This window comes from Notothenia coriiceps, unplaced genomic scaffold, assembly GCF_000735185.1.
Source record: "Notothenia coriiceps isolate Sejong01 unplaced genomic scaffold, NC01 NC01_scaffold00031495, whole genome shotgun sequence".
NCBI classification, from domain to species: Eukaryota; Metazoa; Chordata; class Actinopteri; order Perciformes; family Nototheniidae; genus Notothenia; species Notothenia coriiceps.
In genome coordinates, this window is record NW_011364196.1 from 318,724 (window position 1) to 337,874 (window position 19,151).

The 19,151-nt window shown below is 39.6% G+C and overlaps 1 protein-coding gene across 1 annotated transcript; it reads left to right on the forward strand.

The window, feature by feature from the left end:
• Nucleotides 1-867: 867 nt before the first annotated feature.
• mtmr10 (myotubularin related protein 10) lies at nt 868-18,968 on the forward strand. The gene is made up of 16 exons (XM_010788012.1): nt 868-1,389; nt 3,348-3,408; nt 4,825-4,961; nt 5,360-5,432; nt 6,383-6,525; nt 10,024-10,117; nt 10,739-10,886; nt 11,554-11,641; nt 13,502-13,590; nt 13,858-13,988; nt 14,139-14,208; nt 14,470-14,540; nt 14,713-14,885; nt 15,005-15,175; nt 15,655-15,837; nt 16,525-18,968. The coding sequence occupies exons 1-16, from the start codon at nt 1,333-1,335 to the stop codon at nt 17,131-17,133; spliced, it is 2,298 nt and encodes a 765-aa protein (XP_010786314.1). The 5' UTR covers nt 868-1,332; the 3' UTR covers nt 17,134-18,968.
• Nucleotides 18,969-19,151: the final 183 nt, after the last annotated feature.

The following is a 19,151-nucleotide window of genomic DNA, read 5'->3' on the forward strand; positions in this document are numbered from 1 at the left end:
AGATTGATGACATAGATCTGTGATAACAGCTTGGCCTCTCTATTTTTAGAAAATAAGGACAAATATTAACTATACTCTTTTCTCTCTATACCATAATTTTTCAGAATTAATTCATGAAAAATGTAAACTCTTAAAATATTTTGCTTTGCTTTTGAGTAGTTATAAATGCATTTCAAGTTGAGTTTAAATGCACTCGCAATAGATTTGAAATAGAACAATTGAGATTAGGTTAAGGACACTGAAGTGTGTGAGGCAACAATGAATAGTTCATTTGAGTCTGTTTATTAGCAATTGTCTGTCCTTAATGAAACAATATTGCCACCTAGTGCATATCATCTACCAATGTATTTCTCTTCAAATAAGAACCTAAAAAATCCTGTTTTCAATGATGGGCTGATATATATTTTTTACTTGAACATAAGCATAATATAACAACTTTTTTTAAATCTTGTTTATTTTTGTATATCACTCTGTTCTAAAATATGGGTTGGGTTGGGTTTCAATATGTATATTATTTCCAGTGGTTTGTGTCTGACTATACAAATTATAAATGTAATGATCCTGTTATTAAAAGTTTACATAGTTGTGTACATAAAATAACTGTAAAGAAAAAGATGACCGAATTACGCACTTAAGCCGCTAACTCTGACAATGTCTCGTGGGAGTTGTAGTCCATGTGTGGTGTACTTGATCAAGGTAAACTAACACAAATCAATCTTTTTTTATATCTCATATGAAGAAGTTATAAATATTGTATATAATGTACAGTAGTGTATATTAATTTAGCTAAGAAGGTGTGCAGAGTACCTCAAGTTTGAAAGTATCGGTACGAAAAGTAGAGCTGAGCAGCGGAGCCCGGAAGTAGGGCAGGTCCTCTTTATAAACATGGCCGTTAAGTCCTTACAGCATCAGGTTCTGCGTTTGTCTGTATCAGTTAGACATTCAGGAAGTCCCTGAGGGTAGCTAGTGCAGTAACAGGTGGAAAGAAAATGTAGACATTCGACCGACGCATATGCATTATTTTTCCGTTCTTTTATATCTGCGTGGGAACAACATTTATAAACTTCATAAAGTACTTTATGCTAGCTAGCTAGCGAAGCTAACACCGACGTCTCAACGTTAACTCCTGTCAACTTTTCCCAGCTACATAATCTGCTCCCTGACAGTTTATCGACATGGAGGAGTGCCGTCGTGCGCCTGGCTCGTCTCGATGAATATTTTACACAGGGAGGTGTCGGATTTACTCAGCTGACTAAACTTTATTGAAGGCTCCTTTTGGGTTGTTGTTTTTTTCCACTGGAAACAGCCAACTGCTGAGGGCGGACATAAACAATGTTTTCTGTCAAACCCATGAAACCAACCTTCAAGAGTTATCTTCCTCCCGTTCAGGTATGTCTTTTTTGCTTCAGAGTGATAACAGCAAAGTAAACTTTTGTGCATCGTACCGAGACAGTGTCAAATTAAAGTTTGAATTCATTTAGGCTTAGGTTTTCGTGACTGCGGTGTGGCTGCGGAAGGAAAGTATATATGTAACGTGTGGTTGTGATTAGAAGAAGAGATAACAATCTGTATGCAGCCTCACTTGCTGCTGTGTTGTTTACAAGGGAAGGAGAAGTGCTCAAAACTGGTACCAAAGTAAAAGTAGAACTGCAAGAGTTTAGGAATACTTTGTTACAAGTATAGTTCCTGCATTGTAAATGTTAGGGTTAAAAAAGTACAAAAGTATCAGCATCAAAATAAATACTCATTATGCAAATCGGGCTATTTCAGAATAATATAAATGATATGTTTTGATTATAAGTATTGATGCAGTAATGTGTTTTAACAAAGCTGATAAAAGTGCCGATAGTTTCAATTACTCTGTATGCTGAAGGGTAGCTTATGAATGTTACTCCAGGTGTAACTAAAGTCCTATTTTAAGTGTTGAATATAATGTGAAAAGTAACTAAAGGTATTTATTAAATGTAGTGGAGTAAAAGTAGACAATTAAACTCTGAATTGTAGTGGGGTAGAAGCACTAAGTAGCAACACATGTAAATACTCAAGTAAAGTACAAGTATCTCAAAAATTACAGTACTTGAGTAAATGTACTTAGTTAGTTTACACCACTGGTTGTTTAGAATCAACAAACACTAAAAACAAGTTTTAATTGTTAGTTTAAGACATTGCAAAACAAGCAAAAGTTTGCACCTACTTCTTTTTAATTTGGAGAATTGAAACTTTATGGGGGAATCTGATACCGGTATGGAGAATAGGTTCCAAACAGAATGTGGCACCAGTGTGTGAGAAATGGGCTGTCACTGGCCTTGTATTGCCTACATGTTTATGCGCTTTTCCACACAGAAAGTCAAAGCTTTGCTCACAGATACTGGTCCAAACTCCCAAGCATAACCAGTGTTTGGCCTAGCATGGTCAACAGTTGGGAAGTGCTTTGAATTAAGGTTTTGAAAAACATAAACCATTTTTAAAGAATAAATGTGTCAATATATGTATTCTAGTATCAAATAATCCTTTTGTTATGCTCTTGTGTTGTCAATCAATTAAACATGTCAAACTAAATAAAAATATATACAGATTACGTTTATTTGTGTCCAAGTAAATCTAGGATTTACTGCACAAGATACATTATAGTGATTGTACGTTTATGAGAAATAATACTTATTCACTAAATCAAGATTCAGTTTAAATTAGTGGCCTTTACACTATCTTACCGGATGTTTTGTTTTTGTTAAATTCCAACACTTTCCTATTAAACAAAATATACTTTGACCATTTCATTGTAGCTTTTTCATGTACTGCGTAGGCCTAGTTTCTGACTTTGTTTTGGCTGTGTAGTGTGTACAGCCCATTACATTGTAAATAATAAAACAATCATTTTGTGTGTGATCAAACACAACTAATGTACTGTGTATAAACTGTAACCTTTTCTATACATAATACTAAAAATGTAAAAACTACTATCGTCCTATATTCTTCCACCCTTAACACTTTCAAAGCTGAAAGTCAGCACTTTAAACTCAAAGTCATCATTTACTGTTAATCAGTGTGCTTGAGTCGAGCCACCAATGAAAAACACATGAGTGTGTGTGTATCTGCAGGTCTGAGCAGTATTTGGGGATACAGTATTAATAGCATGAGTTGACTGCTGTGTATCTTTGGTTCCTTCTAGTTTAGTTAACAGATTGCAACAGCATGGTGCAACTGTTTATGCAACGTTAATTCAACAAAACCAATCATAACAGCTGTCAGGTTGTTCAACGTGCATCCATTGTCAACTTAAATCCTAGGCATGTTGCTAGAGAATATTTTGTATCTAACTTGCATGTCATTTTTACTTTTTGACCCAGACTGATGTGAAGAAAACTTTTGAACCACCTATTAAAAAGCTGGAGCCAAAGTTACTTCAAGGTAAGTTTATTTTGTCATTCTCGTAAGTGGAGTCGGCTTTACCAAAGGGTTACAAATTCTCACGATACACCCTCCCATGAGGATTTAGAAACATCCTGCCAGTTATATTTGCACAGGCGTCAGTTTAGTGCCCTTTGCAGCACCGTTTATGTGTGGCGTTTCCCACCTCTCTGTTGTAAGACGTTGCCGTTTTACAGAACACTTTAAAGCTCTTATCATAAAAGTGGATTTAGAAAAAGGAGTTAAGCAATGCACATTTTTCCCCTATGACATCAAGGTCCTAAGTGAGCCTAGTGAATTAACAGGAGTGCCAGGAAATTCTCCATTTCAGTGTTTTATTCTGGTCCCAGCTGTTGATTTGGGAGCTTCATGGGAGAGGCTCAACACACCCTTAGCAGAGTGTTACTTTGAGTGAATATACAGTGATGTCATCTATAAAAGTAAGACAACATAAGCTGTATGTCAGTTTTACATATTATAAACGTTTCCTCATGGCCGCTCCTTAGAAAAAATCCTCATTTGCAAACCTGCCATACTTGTATTTTGTTTCCGTTGCGGTCGACATGAATAACATTTATAAAGCACCTGGTAAATGGTTGTTAAAAAAGTATTTCTATTCATTTCTATGTAGCTTTTACCATTGAAGGGGTATCTCTCCTTTTGCATCTTGATTTTGGAGCCAGACACAGGAACAGTTTTCATGATCAGCTGATATGTTTTGAACTTACTGTGTGTGTGTTACTTTGAGACAGTCCTTTGATGTGACTGCAGGACTCCACCCTGCTGCCTCTGCTCTCATGCTTTGAACATCCCTGGGGCAACTTTTTACTGCAGCATTAACTGTTTTGTGGTCATGTTAAGATATGAGACTATTTATTTGAAAAGATATGCCTAAAGCGTAAGTCAATTCTATGACTTGCATGTTGCTGTCCAACGTATCATCACATCAACGTTGTTTTGCAACATATCCTTACATGACCAGTTTACAAGTGCGTTTATTGTCAATTTCACCGTCTCAAATGGATGGATAACAAGAATGAACTTGTTTTTAAATAGAATAAATATGTAATATAATTGTTGTATGTATTGATGCTCTACTACTTGGTTAAATGTACAAATAGAAAACAGAAAAGATGAGGGTATGAAGATGGACGATACCAGTGGGGTTGGGTTATATTTTACGAATCACAAGCAGGATAATAAATAACTAAAACGGTAATAAATGAGCAATTTTAATAAATGATCGCACATACAACATTTTAGCCTGGTAAGGTTGAATTTATGTTCAGCAAGTCTTATTTATCTACATGTCATTTATGGGGTTAACTCACTTAATGTACTCTACTCTCCCTTGAACTCTGTAGTTGAACACTTCAGATTTTACACTGACTTTTTATCTCATGTGCTTGTCACCAGGGGAGATTGTAGTTAATGAAGTGAACTTTGTGAGGAAATGCATCAGCGCTGAGAGCAGCCAGGACGACCTTTGGGGGAAGTTGATCTGCACCAACTTCAAGGTCTCCTTCATCCCTCAAGATGCCTCTTCCAAACAGGTATTTGTGTCCTTTTTTAAATATTTAGTCTTAGTCGAAGACTTGGCTTCCATTGGCTACAGTTTTAGCTTTACATTTGTTGAATGTATTACTGCCCCAGCCTACTGCAGAATAGCTTTAACATGTGTATTTCTATAGCCATGTTGGCTTGCTTGTGCAGCTGGCAAAGAGGAAGGAAGACTTGTGTACTTTCCTGCCCTGCATTGTCAGTGATATCGCACGAGAAGTGAGACAGACGTCATACCCAGCTATGCGGAAGATTGTTTACATGAAAACATGTCTCAGTCTTAAGGGGATCTACTCAATCTACCCACCAGTATTTCAGATAATGTTTCAGCGTGTCATGGGTGTCATGAATATAACTTCTACCTGTCACTTTTTCCCGTTGTTTGCCACAGAAGTCCCAGCTGTCCCACCTCCTGCTTGGAGATCACGACATACCCCTCACCTGTCTGGAGCAAGTAGTAACAGGTACGTCTGGTGTCACATCACATTTCTGGCCAACATTGTCTTTTTTTGCAGGTTTGTTATTTGTTATTAATCTATTATAATTTTGTTTAATCACTTGACAATATACCCCAAACTATTGGTGTCCAAATGATAAACACGACAGAAAAGAAAGCTAGTCTTAGCATTCGAAACTGTATTAAGCAGATTAAAACTTGTACTCAGCCGACTGCTTTAAAAGGAACACTTAGCATCTTAAACAAGTCATTCTACAAGAGTGATCTACAATCAGAATAAAGTCAGATTGCTCCCTTATCAATGTTTGACAGCTTGGTGGACTGATGTCGTTTGTTGCTCTTTCCTGCTCAGTGATCTGATAACAAGTGATGTCACAGCTCAGGCAGTGTTTAGTGGCAGCGCAGCAGGGCGGGGATTAGCCGTGTTTATGTATCACATTGCATCGATTGCTGACACTGCAAGGGCAACTGCCCAGAGCGCGCTTTGTTGTGTTACAGTGGTGAGGCACGAGGCTTGTTTTTAAACTGCTACTGAAGACACTATTATCATTGTGGAATTTGCACAAGTATGGGAGCATAAAGAATAAGATACAAATATAATCAAACATGAATATGTTTTGCTGATGCTTTCACACAATATCTTATTGTCAGGGTCAGGTGGTATGGTATCCCTGCCAAAGTCCCAAATATTATGTAGCTTCATATTGAAATGAATGAATGTCAAGTGTAATCCACAATGGCATATCTTTAGTTGAAGTTCATTGCTAACTGTTATAGTAGTAATAGTGCATCACTTTTCCTGTAATTTGATGATTATAGGATGAACATTAAATATTTGGTCAAGCTCATCCAAGCTGCTTCTAATGTTTTTTTCTAGAATTTGTTGCCAAGCTCTTATTTTGCATCTCTAATCATTGGAAATTGCATTCATCTGTTGTGTTTGTTTGTTCCTGTCAGTTAATGATACAAAAGGGAAGAAGAAAGTGTTGGGGTCAAACCAGAAGCTGAAGTTTAACCCGACGGAGCTCATCCTCTACTGCAAAGACCTGCGCATCATAAGGTTCTGCTTTGGCGAGGCTGGGCCTGAGGGGGCCAAAAAGGTGAGTCATGGGCCCACTGGATTTATACGTGCCACAATTTTAAAGAATGCATTCAGATTACACATATTGTCTTTAACATCCTAATGCCCTACCTCCAAGTGACTAATTGCTCAGTATTAATCATCCGTTCTCCTTTTCTCGGTGTCCCTTATCCATTCACTGTTGCTGACCAAACTTTTCCTTTCCTGACTCTGAGCTCAATACAAACACACACTCACGACCACTTCCTCAGTGACAAAGATATTTATATCTTTAAAACTTTGATGTGCCACTTTCTCACTCCCTCCATCTATATAGAAACAATTCACTTCTCTAAATGCATTTCAGTGTGGCCATTAGCCCCGCAATGAGTAAGAGACATTGAGAACAATGCTTATTCAAGCCAAGGAAACTGAGAATGATCCTGATTGTTGGAACGACTGGCAGCGTGACTCTGACTCATCTCCTGCACAGAGAGTAGATGGACAGATGATTCAATCTTCACACCAGTTTAGAGATCTGTTTTATATAAATGCCAGGATATATTGATATGTTTGGATGTTTAGGGGATGGATAGTGCGGTAGTTAGATAGTTGCACACATTATAAATGAAAGGAAGTCCTTGTAATGCAGATACAGCGACCAATCATGTCGAGGCTTTACCTTTTTTAATCCAGCTAAAATAATGTACCATCACAGAAATTGGTGAAAGTGCCTTAAAGGCCAAGAAAACATGCATTTCCTTAGTTTCATCAGCCAGTTGTTTTGTGAGTTGAGCTGTTGTGGTAACCAGCAGCAATGCAGGCTTTACTGACCTCTTAGACCAGAGAAAATGTAAGTCGTTTAGTCATGTTTTATAAAGACATACAGCTAATATTACATTTTTCTGTGAAAATTTAAAAAAGTTTGTATTCAAGTTCAGAAACAAGAATCAGCCAAGAAAAATTAATTGTTGCAAATACATATAAACTAAGAAGGTTTCAACAACCTTCCAGACCCTAGGAACATGTGATCTCTCACCAAGGTATCACCAACAAACTCCAGACATAGCCAAAAGTAAGAAAACAAACATTCTTTATTTGGTTTATCTGCAATTGTAAGTGTTCTGTAAATACATGTGTATTTGTTAATTATGTACACAAATGTCTCCAGGAGCTCTTGGCTTCCCCCAGCCTCACTACACAGCCCCTGAGAGTCAGGCAGCTGAATATCTCTCGACAGTGTGCCAGTGAAAAGGGCCTGAGTGTGAATGTACATAGTTGCATGGCTGATCTCCTCCCCTGTCATCTGGGAGCAATTGTTGTGTAGGTATTAGAGGACTTGGAGCTCCACAGCAAATACCTGCAGCACATTTGGCTAACAGTATGCATCAAACAGTTTTATGACCAGCGGTGTTACGAGTCCCTTTTGAATTCATTTAAAAAATACAGCAGGCTCTTTATTTGTTTGACTCTGCTATGGGCTCAGAACAGTCTCATAATAATACATACATGCACACAGAAGGATTCCCATTTCCGGATCCACACTTGTGTTTTTCAATGCACACACAATGTGTTCCGTTTCATATACATGTAAATAAAATCCAAATACAGAAAAAAGTTTTACATATGTATTTTTGATCCACACATATTTGTTTTCCGTTTAAAACCTCTGAACCTGCAAACACAAACCGCTTTCTGTGCACGGATCGCTGTGCATTCGTGTGTGGGTTTTTTGAGATTCCCCTGATGGTCAGCCGATTCGTACTTGTAATGTTTTCTATCTATAGCCAATCAGATGTCTCCTCAATTCTAAGCCAATCACATGAGCGCGCCCCCACGAGGGTAGATTTCTTGCGTTCATGACGTAGCACTTCATGTACGCATTTTGCGCAGTCCGGAGCTGACAGGTCCATGGAGCCTGCCTGCAGGCGCTAATCTCAGGACACCTCCACTCTCAGTACAATTGCCACTTTCCGAACAGGAAATGCACGCAAATACAAGCCTTAATATTATTAAGCTACAGCGCCACTTTCCAAACCATTGATGAATGCTTGGACACAAAAACGGCAGGCAAAACCGTTCTAAATGTGTGTTTCCTGTATGACGAATACAGCTGCTTTATATGTCTGTATGAAGTTGTTGTGAGTGTGGAGGGAGCAGCTAACGGGTTAGCTTAGCCTAACCGATCAGTGCACTACGAAGCCAGTGCTAGACAGTGAACTTTCAACAGGGAATCATTATCGGCCGATATTCACTCTAAATAGTTTGATCGGTGCTCTCTATAAAGGCCGATCAGGAGAGCTGGATCTGATCGATATGGACATAAACGCGAGTGAAGTATAACCGGACGCGAGAGAGAGATCAGATCAGCTGCTGAGTCTGACGGAGACACGCAGCTCTGCATGATCACCTGAAGCTCCGCCCTCTGTTTAGCGAGCTGACCGGACAGCGCAAAATGCGTATATGAAGTGTCATGAACGCAAGAAATCATACCCTCGTGGGTGCGCGCTCATGTGATTAGCTTAGAATTGAGGAGACATCTGATTGGCTATAGATAGAAAACATTACAAGTACAAATCGGCTGACCGTCAGGGGATTCTCAAAAAACCCACAGACGAATGCACAGCGATCCGTGCACAGAAAGCGGTTTGTGTTTGCAGGTTCAGAGGGTTTAAACGGAAAACAAATATGTGAGGACCAAAAATACATATGTAAAACTTTTTTCTGTATTTGGATTTTATTTAAATGTATATGAAACGGAACACATTTGTGTGTGCATTGAAAAACACAAGTGTGGATCCGGAAATACAAGTGTGAATCCTTTTGCGGATCATGAAATACAAGTGTGAATCCTTTTGCGGATCATGAAATACAAGTGTGAATCCTTCTGTGTGCATGTGTGTATTATGAGACTGTTCTGAGCCCATACTCTGCTGCTTACAACCTAATCTGCAGGGATGATTATGAATAGAGCACTGAAAATAGAAAATGAGTCTGCCCCCCCTCACTACTTGTGGGTGTATTTATGGACACCATGTATATAATTACAGTGTGAACCTAAAACCAGGCTCAGTTCTTTTTTTCTTTTTCTTGGTGACATACCCAACCTATAATAGCTTATTTTGCCATAGGAAATTACAGAGTTGAGAGCAGCCTTGACTACACACACACACACACACACACACACACACACACACACACACACACACACACACACACACACACACACACACACACACACACACACCTACCTTTTTTGTGTCCTCTCCTGAATGGCAGGCTTTGTGTGACTCCAGTGGAGCCACAGTGAGCTTCCTGTTAACCCAGGGCCGTAGGCTGAGTGTTAAACATTTTCTTTCCCAGGTTTCACTTGTTCTTCTTTTTGTATGACTAAAAGATATTCCTCACTTTTAGACCTCTGAGTGTTTCTGAGATTGGAAGCTGAAACGTAATGTTTAATTTATTCCTCCATTCATGTTTAATCATATTGTTTTGTATTGTGCATGTCCAATACTTATTTTTCTCCCTTTTATTCCAGGTTTGCCTTGCTATTGCCCACTATTCCCACCCAGCTGATCTTCAACTGCTGTTTGGCTTTGAGTACCAAGGGCGGCGCTATCATGAATCTAAAGGTAGGCATATAGAGTAGCATGTCAAATTTATTTTATTGTTTCTTTAAAGGTCCCCTATTACACTGTTTTTCATCAATATATTCCAGGTCTCAGATATATACAAAACATGTCTCTCAAGTGTTTGGCTCCAAATACCAAACAGATCATGCATAGTAGCATCCCATAATCCCCTCTGTTTCAGCCCTGTTTCAAAAGAGCTGATTCTCTGTCTGTTACTTTAGATGAAAATAAGGAGCCACTCCCCACGCCCCTCTGAGAGATATTTGGTTAAAAAGAACCCAATGGTGCTCTAGGAGGAGATTCAGGTGATAAGGTGGTGGTGGGGGGGGTGGGTTACCTTGGTTGGTGATTGGCTAATGGTGACACAAGCCAAAAAAACGTTATGATATCATAAAGTGGCCAAAATCTGATTCGCTCATTTTCAGTCATATAAATGGATCAGGACAAAAAGTGAGCGAATCTTTTTTCCTGAAGCTTTCAGAATCTCTTTACACAGAGGGGGGGATATCTTTATGTATAAAAGACATGAAAAAGTGGATTTTGCACAATAGGTGACCTTTAAGACATAGCAAGTTCTTTTTTTACTGTTATCTTTGTATATTCATGTATGTGTATTTCCAGGGGAGCGAGTCAATGGTTCCACCCCACGTGAAGGATTACGGACCCCCATATTTGACCGCCCCTCGGACCTGGATCGGGAGATCAAGAGAACAGGAGCATCAGAGTGGAGAGTGTGCTCCATCAACGAGGGCTTTGCCATCTCACAAAGGTTTTCAGCTTGTGTTGTTTGATGCTTGCTATTCACCAGCAGTATAGGCAGAGCATGTCTGTAGTTCCCTCACTTGGCCTTAGCTGTTGAATGCACTAAATGTCCCCTCTACTCATACCTAGTATGTTTTGGCAAGACAGTATATTTACACTGTAGGCCTTTTTTCCTTGCTTCATACGAGACTCAAGAAAAAAAACTGAATGTCTCGGTGTAACATGCAGGTCTGCTTTTAACAATACATGCTATTCATCGGAGTTCAGTGGTGACATCATGGTGGGTTTGAAGTAAGGATTGTACTGTGTTAAATGGACTACAAATTGCATAATGGTAGTTTGCAAAAAGCAGTACACATAACATGGGGCTAAAAACAATACTCACACTCTACTCGGTTTAAGTATATGAGGGGAAACTGAATAAAAGAAACTCACTATAAAAGCTTCTCAGCAGTTCAGATATTTGTTACAGGCCCAGCAAACCCAGTGTTAAATGGTTAGTAACAATACAATCATGGCTTTTACTACCTTAAATATGATGGTATGGCAAGAGGCGAAACACTTTGACTTATTTGTATGTCTTTCTAACAATATAATTGAAATTGTTTTATTTAATGGTGCCTTGGTCTTTGATTCCTGTATAACAAACCTCTTTCTCTCACTCTTCCTGTTAGTCTCCCAGAGTACATTGTGGTCCCGGTCTCTCTGGCAGACGAGGATCTAAAGAAGTATTCCGTATTCTTCACTGACCAGCGCATCCCTGTGAGTTTTCTGATATCTGCATTAACACTGTGCCGCAACACTTTTCATTTAGCTCATGGATGTATAATAAGAACTGGATACAGCGTGGGAGGCGGGGTCTCGTTCTTTCCTATGAAAGCTGCTCATTGGCGCAAAATGAAGGCAAAATGGCCCAACTTTTGAGAGAGCGAAACGTCACAGATTGTCCATCAAGCCTGGCTGCCACGGCAGAAGAACCCGTATGTGCAGTCATAGAGCATGCGCCCCTTAAGCCCCGCCTCCTAAGCTCCCACTCTCGGCTCACTAGAATGAATGGAGAGATACAATAAATCTAGATTTGGCTTTTAGTGCATTTTACAACTTTAAGGACTTAATGATTCTAATAAGGGCTATAAAATTGTTCATACTGGGTAGTTTATTTAGTTTAAAAAAAAAAGTATCCACTGATTTAAAGACGTCTCTTTCCCCATGTTAGTCAATGGGAAAAAGTGTTTCTGGGCCTAGTGACGTCACGGACTGATACGGAAATTGTAGTACCGCCGTTTGGACACAATTAATTTTTGGCAAAGAGTCCGGCGCACTTCCTGGGGGCTTGATTTAGCTCAATGTACTTCCGGGTCAGTTCGGCAACACAGGTTCATCGATTTTTACTTTGAGCTTGGCCTTAAATATAAAGATATAACATCAGTGCTTGGCAATAGGCACGAGTTTCACATAAGTGAAAGACACCTCAAGAGAACACTCAGAGCGAGGGGACATATTCAAAATAGGTGTTATACTGTAAGAACAACATAACCATTGATGTGTTAAGAGATTTTGGTAGCACCTCATCTTAAAAAAATGAAGTTATTGAATTTTTCTACAAGTATATATTTTCGGCGTAGCAGTTTGTAGACGGCCCCTAAGCACTCCTCTCTCCTCCAGCTGCACATTGTTTGCCTGTCTGGCCATTGTAATCGGGCTCTTTGAAGATCCAAAAATCCACAGTTTTCTTAAATTTCTGATCGGATTGGCAAAAACTTCAGAATTTGAATTGACCGCCATTCAAATGACAGCTTTGTTTTCCCCCAAAAGTCGGCGGAGCTGTAATTTTTGCCCGGAAGTGACTCATGTGTTACTCTCATCTATGCTAACGCTAACGCCACATTAGCATCAGAGATCTTTTCTACTTCATGCTATCTGCACAAATGGTTAACATTGAACATTAAAAAGATCAGGCAGTTCAGGGAGAATCGCAGGCAGGCAGGCAGGCAGGCAGGCAGGCAGGCAGGCAGCTTTGCATGACATTCTTCTGGACGTGTTTCATTGTGGTGATAGTGAGGGTAGGCAATCCCTTGTTTGGCAAGACAGTAGTGACGGCCATCTTGGTGATGTGTGTTGTTGTGCGAGACCAGAGATGCAGTTCATTGAGCGGTTTCAAAAAAAAAAGTCTTACTTCAAAGTTTTACGGCAAAACATTTTTTTTTTTACTTGCAAAATTATCTTTTAAATTGACAAACATCATATGTGTAATTCGTGGCACCATTAAACGGGATCGAAAGATAACATACTCTCGCCATTGACTTCAATACATAATTTTGCGAAATAGGGTCCCATGGAGGTCCCCCGGAAAGGGAGGGACTTCGCCTCTATTGCGAGATCTCGCAAACATTTTTTTTTTTTCAAACACATTATTTTTTCTTCTCCATGTCCCCTAGGGGGCTCCGTAGGTTGCCGAGCTTTGCTTAGTACAACTTCATTTATCTCTATTTATTATTAGGCTTATAATGTAATTGTAACAGCACATATAGGAACACTAATAGACTAATAACTATCTGTTGTACACCAGTTGAATAAACTTTAGCATCCCTTTTATTTGCTGATTAATTTCTGTCCTTGTAGCTCTGGTGCTGGAATCATCCAAATGGAAGTGCTCTGGTCCGCATGGCCGTCATAAGTGATCCATTGCAGCAGAGGAGGATCGATCAGAAGTACACCAACTCCTTTACTTTATTCAGATTTCAAAATGTCTATTAAGTGTGGAATCTGGAATCCAAAAACAGTCATGTTGAACTGCACTAGTGGAAAACATTTAAGTTTCATCTCATTTTGATAAAAATCTTAACCGGTATTATTTGGTACAGGTATTTGGTAATGACGTTGAATATGCTAAAGTTCTATATAAATATATCAATGATGATGATGTATTGCAGAGATGTTGCCATTGCTGTTTTAAGACCTCTCGTGTTTTGTGGTAGGGTCTTCACTGCCATCACAAAAAGCCACCCACAGCGCAGTGAAGTCCTCAGGTCAGATCTGGACAAGTGTCTGCCCAACATCCAGGACATCCAGAGTGGTTTTGTCAAAGTCAGGCAGATCTGCGTCATAGGTGAGCCGAATCACAGTCAATCTGCATCTCCATATACCTGTGTATACGTGTGAAATACATCAAAATGTACCTTTTTTTCAAATGGGAACATTTCTTCTCATACTTGTGTATAGTTTTGTAGATGTTTTTAAGTGTTTTGATTGTGTGCAGATCATTTTGAGGAGTCAGACGAGAGGTGGTTCTCATCTATTGAAAACTCAAGATGGCTGGAGTATGTGAGGTATGTAAACAACCTGAGTCTTTATAAACTTTATTAAAAATTGAAATATTATGCTGGTGTGATGTTCGTTTTAACTTTATAATTCCATCTGGAACATAACAGCCCTTCACAAACAATTTGTATTGACAGTCTAAGTTAAGGTTAACGAACACATCCTTTTTTTACTGTTTAAGTTATCCAACTAATGTAATTATGCTGTATCATTGGAAATACATTGTGTGTGAAAATGAATGGACATTTATCTCCTGTTTGTGACTGCAGGGCTTTCCTGAAGCACTCAGCAGAGATAGTGTACCAGCTGGATGGAAAGAATGCTTCAGTCATTCTTCAAGGTAAACTTAGCAACCGCATATTTTCTTTACTTTATTGCATGATGGTGAACTTCACTTTAGATTTTCCTGATCCATTGATTGTGATATTGTAGCAACGTGACTTTGAACATTTCAATTTCATCCAACAGCAGGTGTAAAACTCTTTGAATCTGTATTTGTTCTCCCTGTACAGAGGAGGAGGACAGAGACCTGAACTGTGTGGTGTCCTCCCTGGTGCAGCTCATGTTGGACCCTCACTATCGCAGCCTCGTTGGCTTTCAGAGTTTGGTGCAGAAGGAGTGGGTGATGGCTGGCCATCGCTTCTTAGACAGATGCAACCACTTAAAGAAGAATGACAAAGACGAGGTATTTGTCAGACAGTTTAAAACCAACTCCGATCTAATATAAATGCCAAGACACTAACGCTTCCTACATGTTTTTCTCCCACTCTCTCTCTCTCTCTCTCTCTCTCTCTCTCTCTCCAGTCCCCGCTGTTCTTGCTGTTCCTGGACTGCGTGTCGCAGATGATGAGCCAGTACCCGGCAGCGTTCGAGTTCACAGAGTCCTATCTGACTGTCCTGAGTGACAGCATGTGGATCCCACTCTTCAGTACTTTCCTCTTCAACTCTTCCAAACAGCAAGCTAAGCACTTGATGGTAAGAGACACAAGATTCAAGGCTTTTATTGTCATTCGTACATAGCTACAGTGTAGTTATGTCGATGTTTTGCACTAAATGCAACGGATTCCGCCATGATCCTAAATGATGTTGAAATGAGAACATGATTTTTTTTTAAATTATTGTTGCTTAATAAAAAGATGTGTACATAACCAATGCACAAACCTCTGATTTGTGCTTGTTTAAAGGGGTTATATTAGATGTCTGAATGTCCAAACTCAGTGGTCCAAGACCAATGAAAGCACTTGTCATAATTCCAGGTGACAGTGTGTAACAAAGCAACATGTTTTTGTGGTTTACTTTCTCATGTCAAAGACTGAAATGTCCTTCTGCATGTGTCAGATCATTTACTGGAAAGAGTGCAACGTATTCTAACAGATAAGAACACATTTAGCTTGTGGTCAGAAAAATACTGTTGACACTTCCAGATTATAAATAACCTTGTGTTTGCTGGACAGGACTTTGCCAAGAATAAAGCCATCCCTCACGGAGAAGACCAGGTTGTGTACTTCCCTCCGGTTTGGGACTGGTCGCAGCAGTTCTCCCCCAAAGACCAAACCCTCTTCAACAACCCCATGTACGTCGGCAAAGGAGCGGCCTGCGTTCAGAATGGAGAAGTGAAGACCTTCAGACGCACAAAGGTACACAACACACTGAGTTTACGGTTTTATAGCAGCAGTAGCAGCACATGGTTTTAGATGCCGTCTTTTACTACCTTCGATAAGCAACACTTGAATTACAGTGTGGACTTTCAACCTCAGTTTAGTTGTTTGCAGCCATGTTGAAAACAAGTTGCAAGGTGGTTTAACGGCAAGGACTTTTTAAAGTCTGCATACAAGTTTTAAACTTCTGTTATTCGGTAAAAACTTTAAATCACAATTGTATTTACTTTTTTTACTATTTGAAGTAGGAACATTTTTATCCTAATTTTTAATGTTTAAGTTTTATTTTTATTCTGCAGGTTGGGTATCTAGAGTGTAAATACATTGTAGATACCTCTATAGTTTCTAAATAATGTAGGTTGCCCACAACTCCAAAGCTTTCTTTTTTTGAAGGTCAAAAGATCAATAATCATGTGTAGGTATTTCCGAAATAGGTCAGCTTTGTCTTCTGCCCTCTTATGCTTCAGGCTGTTAGATATGACCATTTGATGATATGCATTTTGCTGAAATACACACTATTCCTGATGGAGTAAATGTTTAACATGAACAATCCGTCCAGTCAGCAGTTCTGATTACTGCAACTGAGATTTTATGGTTACATAAAGAAAAAATGGTCACATAGCTCTAGTTGATTCCCACTAAACGAGTGTGTCCTTCCTCCAACAGAAGGCGTACAGCCACACGCTGCGAGGGATGCCTGCGTCTCTGCGCAATGGGACGAAGGTCGGGGAAGACACGTTGACCCGGCGGGGCTCCCTGGTGTCGGAGCTGAGGTCTGATTTCTCCCCCGTTAAAGACGAAAGCCCGTCGGAGCGCTTCTTCAGAGACTGGTTCTCTCGCCCCACGGACCAGCAGGGCCTCCTCATCCCGCTGCTCGTGCCCTCGCACCTCGCTCTCTGGAAGCTCTACTTCCTGCGCTGGGTTCCTGAAGCCTGCATCCCCAAAGGAGGCCCCGTCACCGCTTACCGCAAGCTCTCCCAACTGGTCGACGAAATTGAGATTCTGCAGAACCGGCTCAGGCAGTATAAAGGACGTGGTCCCGGCAACGGGCCTCTCCCCAGCCCAAGTGGGCCCCTCTCAGACCAAAGGAGGATGTATTTTAAGGCCAGTTCCCCACATGACCCCCCTTCACCTTCTGACGTCCTTACCTCCTCCTTCCCCTTCTCTCCAACGGGTAACCTGTGTCGCGGCGGTAACCATGGGACCCCCATTAGCAAATTCCTGAACGGGGCGAGGATCTGGCTCTCTACGGAGACTCTGAACGACACTGTCTGAAGAGGGGGAGGGGGTTTGTGTAACAATAAACCTTCTTATTTTATTTTTCCTCTTTCTTTAATACTAAGAAGGAAAATGGAAAAAATTAAACTTTGGATTTCTGATATATTAATTATTTATAAGCTAGCAGTAGCACGATGCTGCATTGAAATCTGAGGTCCTTTCTAGCCTGAAGCGCCCTCTATAGGACTGAATCCTTAATCACCATTACAGCAGAGGAAATTAGATGATCTAAAGCACATCCTCCTTATTGGCCAAGGAGTTGTTGTTGTTGTTGTTGTGAGGTCTCCTGACTGCGAAAGATTGTAATACAAATTGTTTTAATATAATTATTTTTTGGATCTTCTTGCGGTCTTTCTCGAGATTAGTTGGATGACTGCTCTTTTCTGTTGAGCGTCCTGTACGACCAGAATGAAGAGCGCTTTTGGAGATGTTTATATTGAGTTGAGAGCCTTTACCTTTTGACACATTTTCACTGGTCAATACGACATCCCCACTGTTATGGAAATGAGAAATGTTATCCACATATAAATGCTTTGAATTAGAAAATGCCCGTTTTTTTACTGCAGCATTAATGATGCATTTTCACCGAACCAACTAATCCATTTGTTTTGTACCTTCCAGGAAAAGAAATGTACAATATAATAACTGATGTAGTTTTTACTTTAGAAAGAGGAACAGAAAATAACACTGCTTCTACATATTGTAGATGTGTTAAAACAAAGAGGATCTGTCATGGCTGAATGTAATGGGGCGTTTTTCCTTTGCATAAGCTTAATGCTATTTGCTCCAAGTGCCCATACAACTATGGTTATATTGAAAGTCTCACTCTGTGCAGCAAATAGTGTGATTTGAGGGTTTGGCTTTGTAGATTTACGCTATTTTTGAAGCCGAGAAAAGGGCCTATACTTTCAGTATCATAAAGCAGGTGATATTCAGAGGGCAACGTGGAGATGTGAGAGCTTCAATCTGTGGTAGATATTTCCTCTTCTCTTTCTGAAGGGGTTCTATTCAACTTTTATACAGGCCTTCTGGTAAGGCTCTAATTATAAGAAGAACAAACTGTTCATAACAACAGTACCTGCATGGGTAAATATTTTAAGCAAAAGGACAGACAAGGGCTTTGATTCAAACCAGTCTCTAGTTTGGATGGCACTGATCCAATTAACCAGACCGTAATGGGTTGATGACGAGTGACAAGAACATATCAGCATTAAGCACCTGGATAGCAATGTGTGATATTTTGTCCACAATGACTTCAGTTCACACTGGTTGTTAAAGGAAGGCCTGATACAAAGGGAAAGGCTTAACATACTGTATGTAGCTTTAACAATAGTCACTTTGAATAACTTGTGTTCTTGTTTTTTTGCCAGATAATGCTTCTCTGGTTATAGGAATAATGTAATAAAGTACAAGTAGTGATTCTGTACTTTCAGTCAGGGTAGTGATGGCAAGGTTAGTGAGTTAAGATGTTCACAGGTTTAAATGAGGAAATCAGAGACATTTTCAAGCAAGCTAAAGTTCAAGTGCTCTGCAAAGACTTCTGGAGATCCTTTCAAAGTGTCTGCTGAACTAGAGAGGGGTTTGAGATGAACCAGGGGAAATGGATCAGTCATCCAGATCCCATTTAAACTAGGGAGGAATTAGCACTGTGTAATGTCTTTTCATTTCTTAAAATAACAGTACAGCATTTAATATATACATTAATACCACTGGACAGTCTCAACATCTGTCCTCCAACACAGGAGCATCCACCCTTAGACGCTAGATTGAACACGTTTCTATAGCAATAACTAACTAGTTCAGGTGTTTGTTTTTTTATAAAGAAGTGTGTATAGAAGTCAACCTGCTCTCCCAAATGCTATTAATTGCACATTTAACTCAAGATATAGGATAGTTTGTTTGAAAGTGATTGCTGAATATCATTTTTGCAGATATTATAAATACTGTATATGGTTGAAATCTCCCTATTAATATCTTTGATTAATGGTACTAGATTACTTTTATCTTAGATTCAG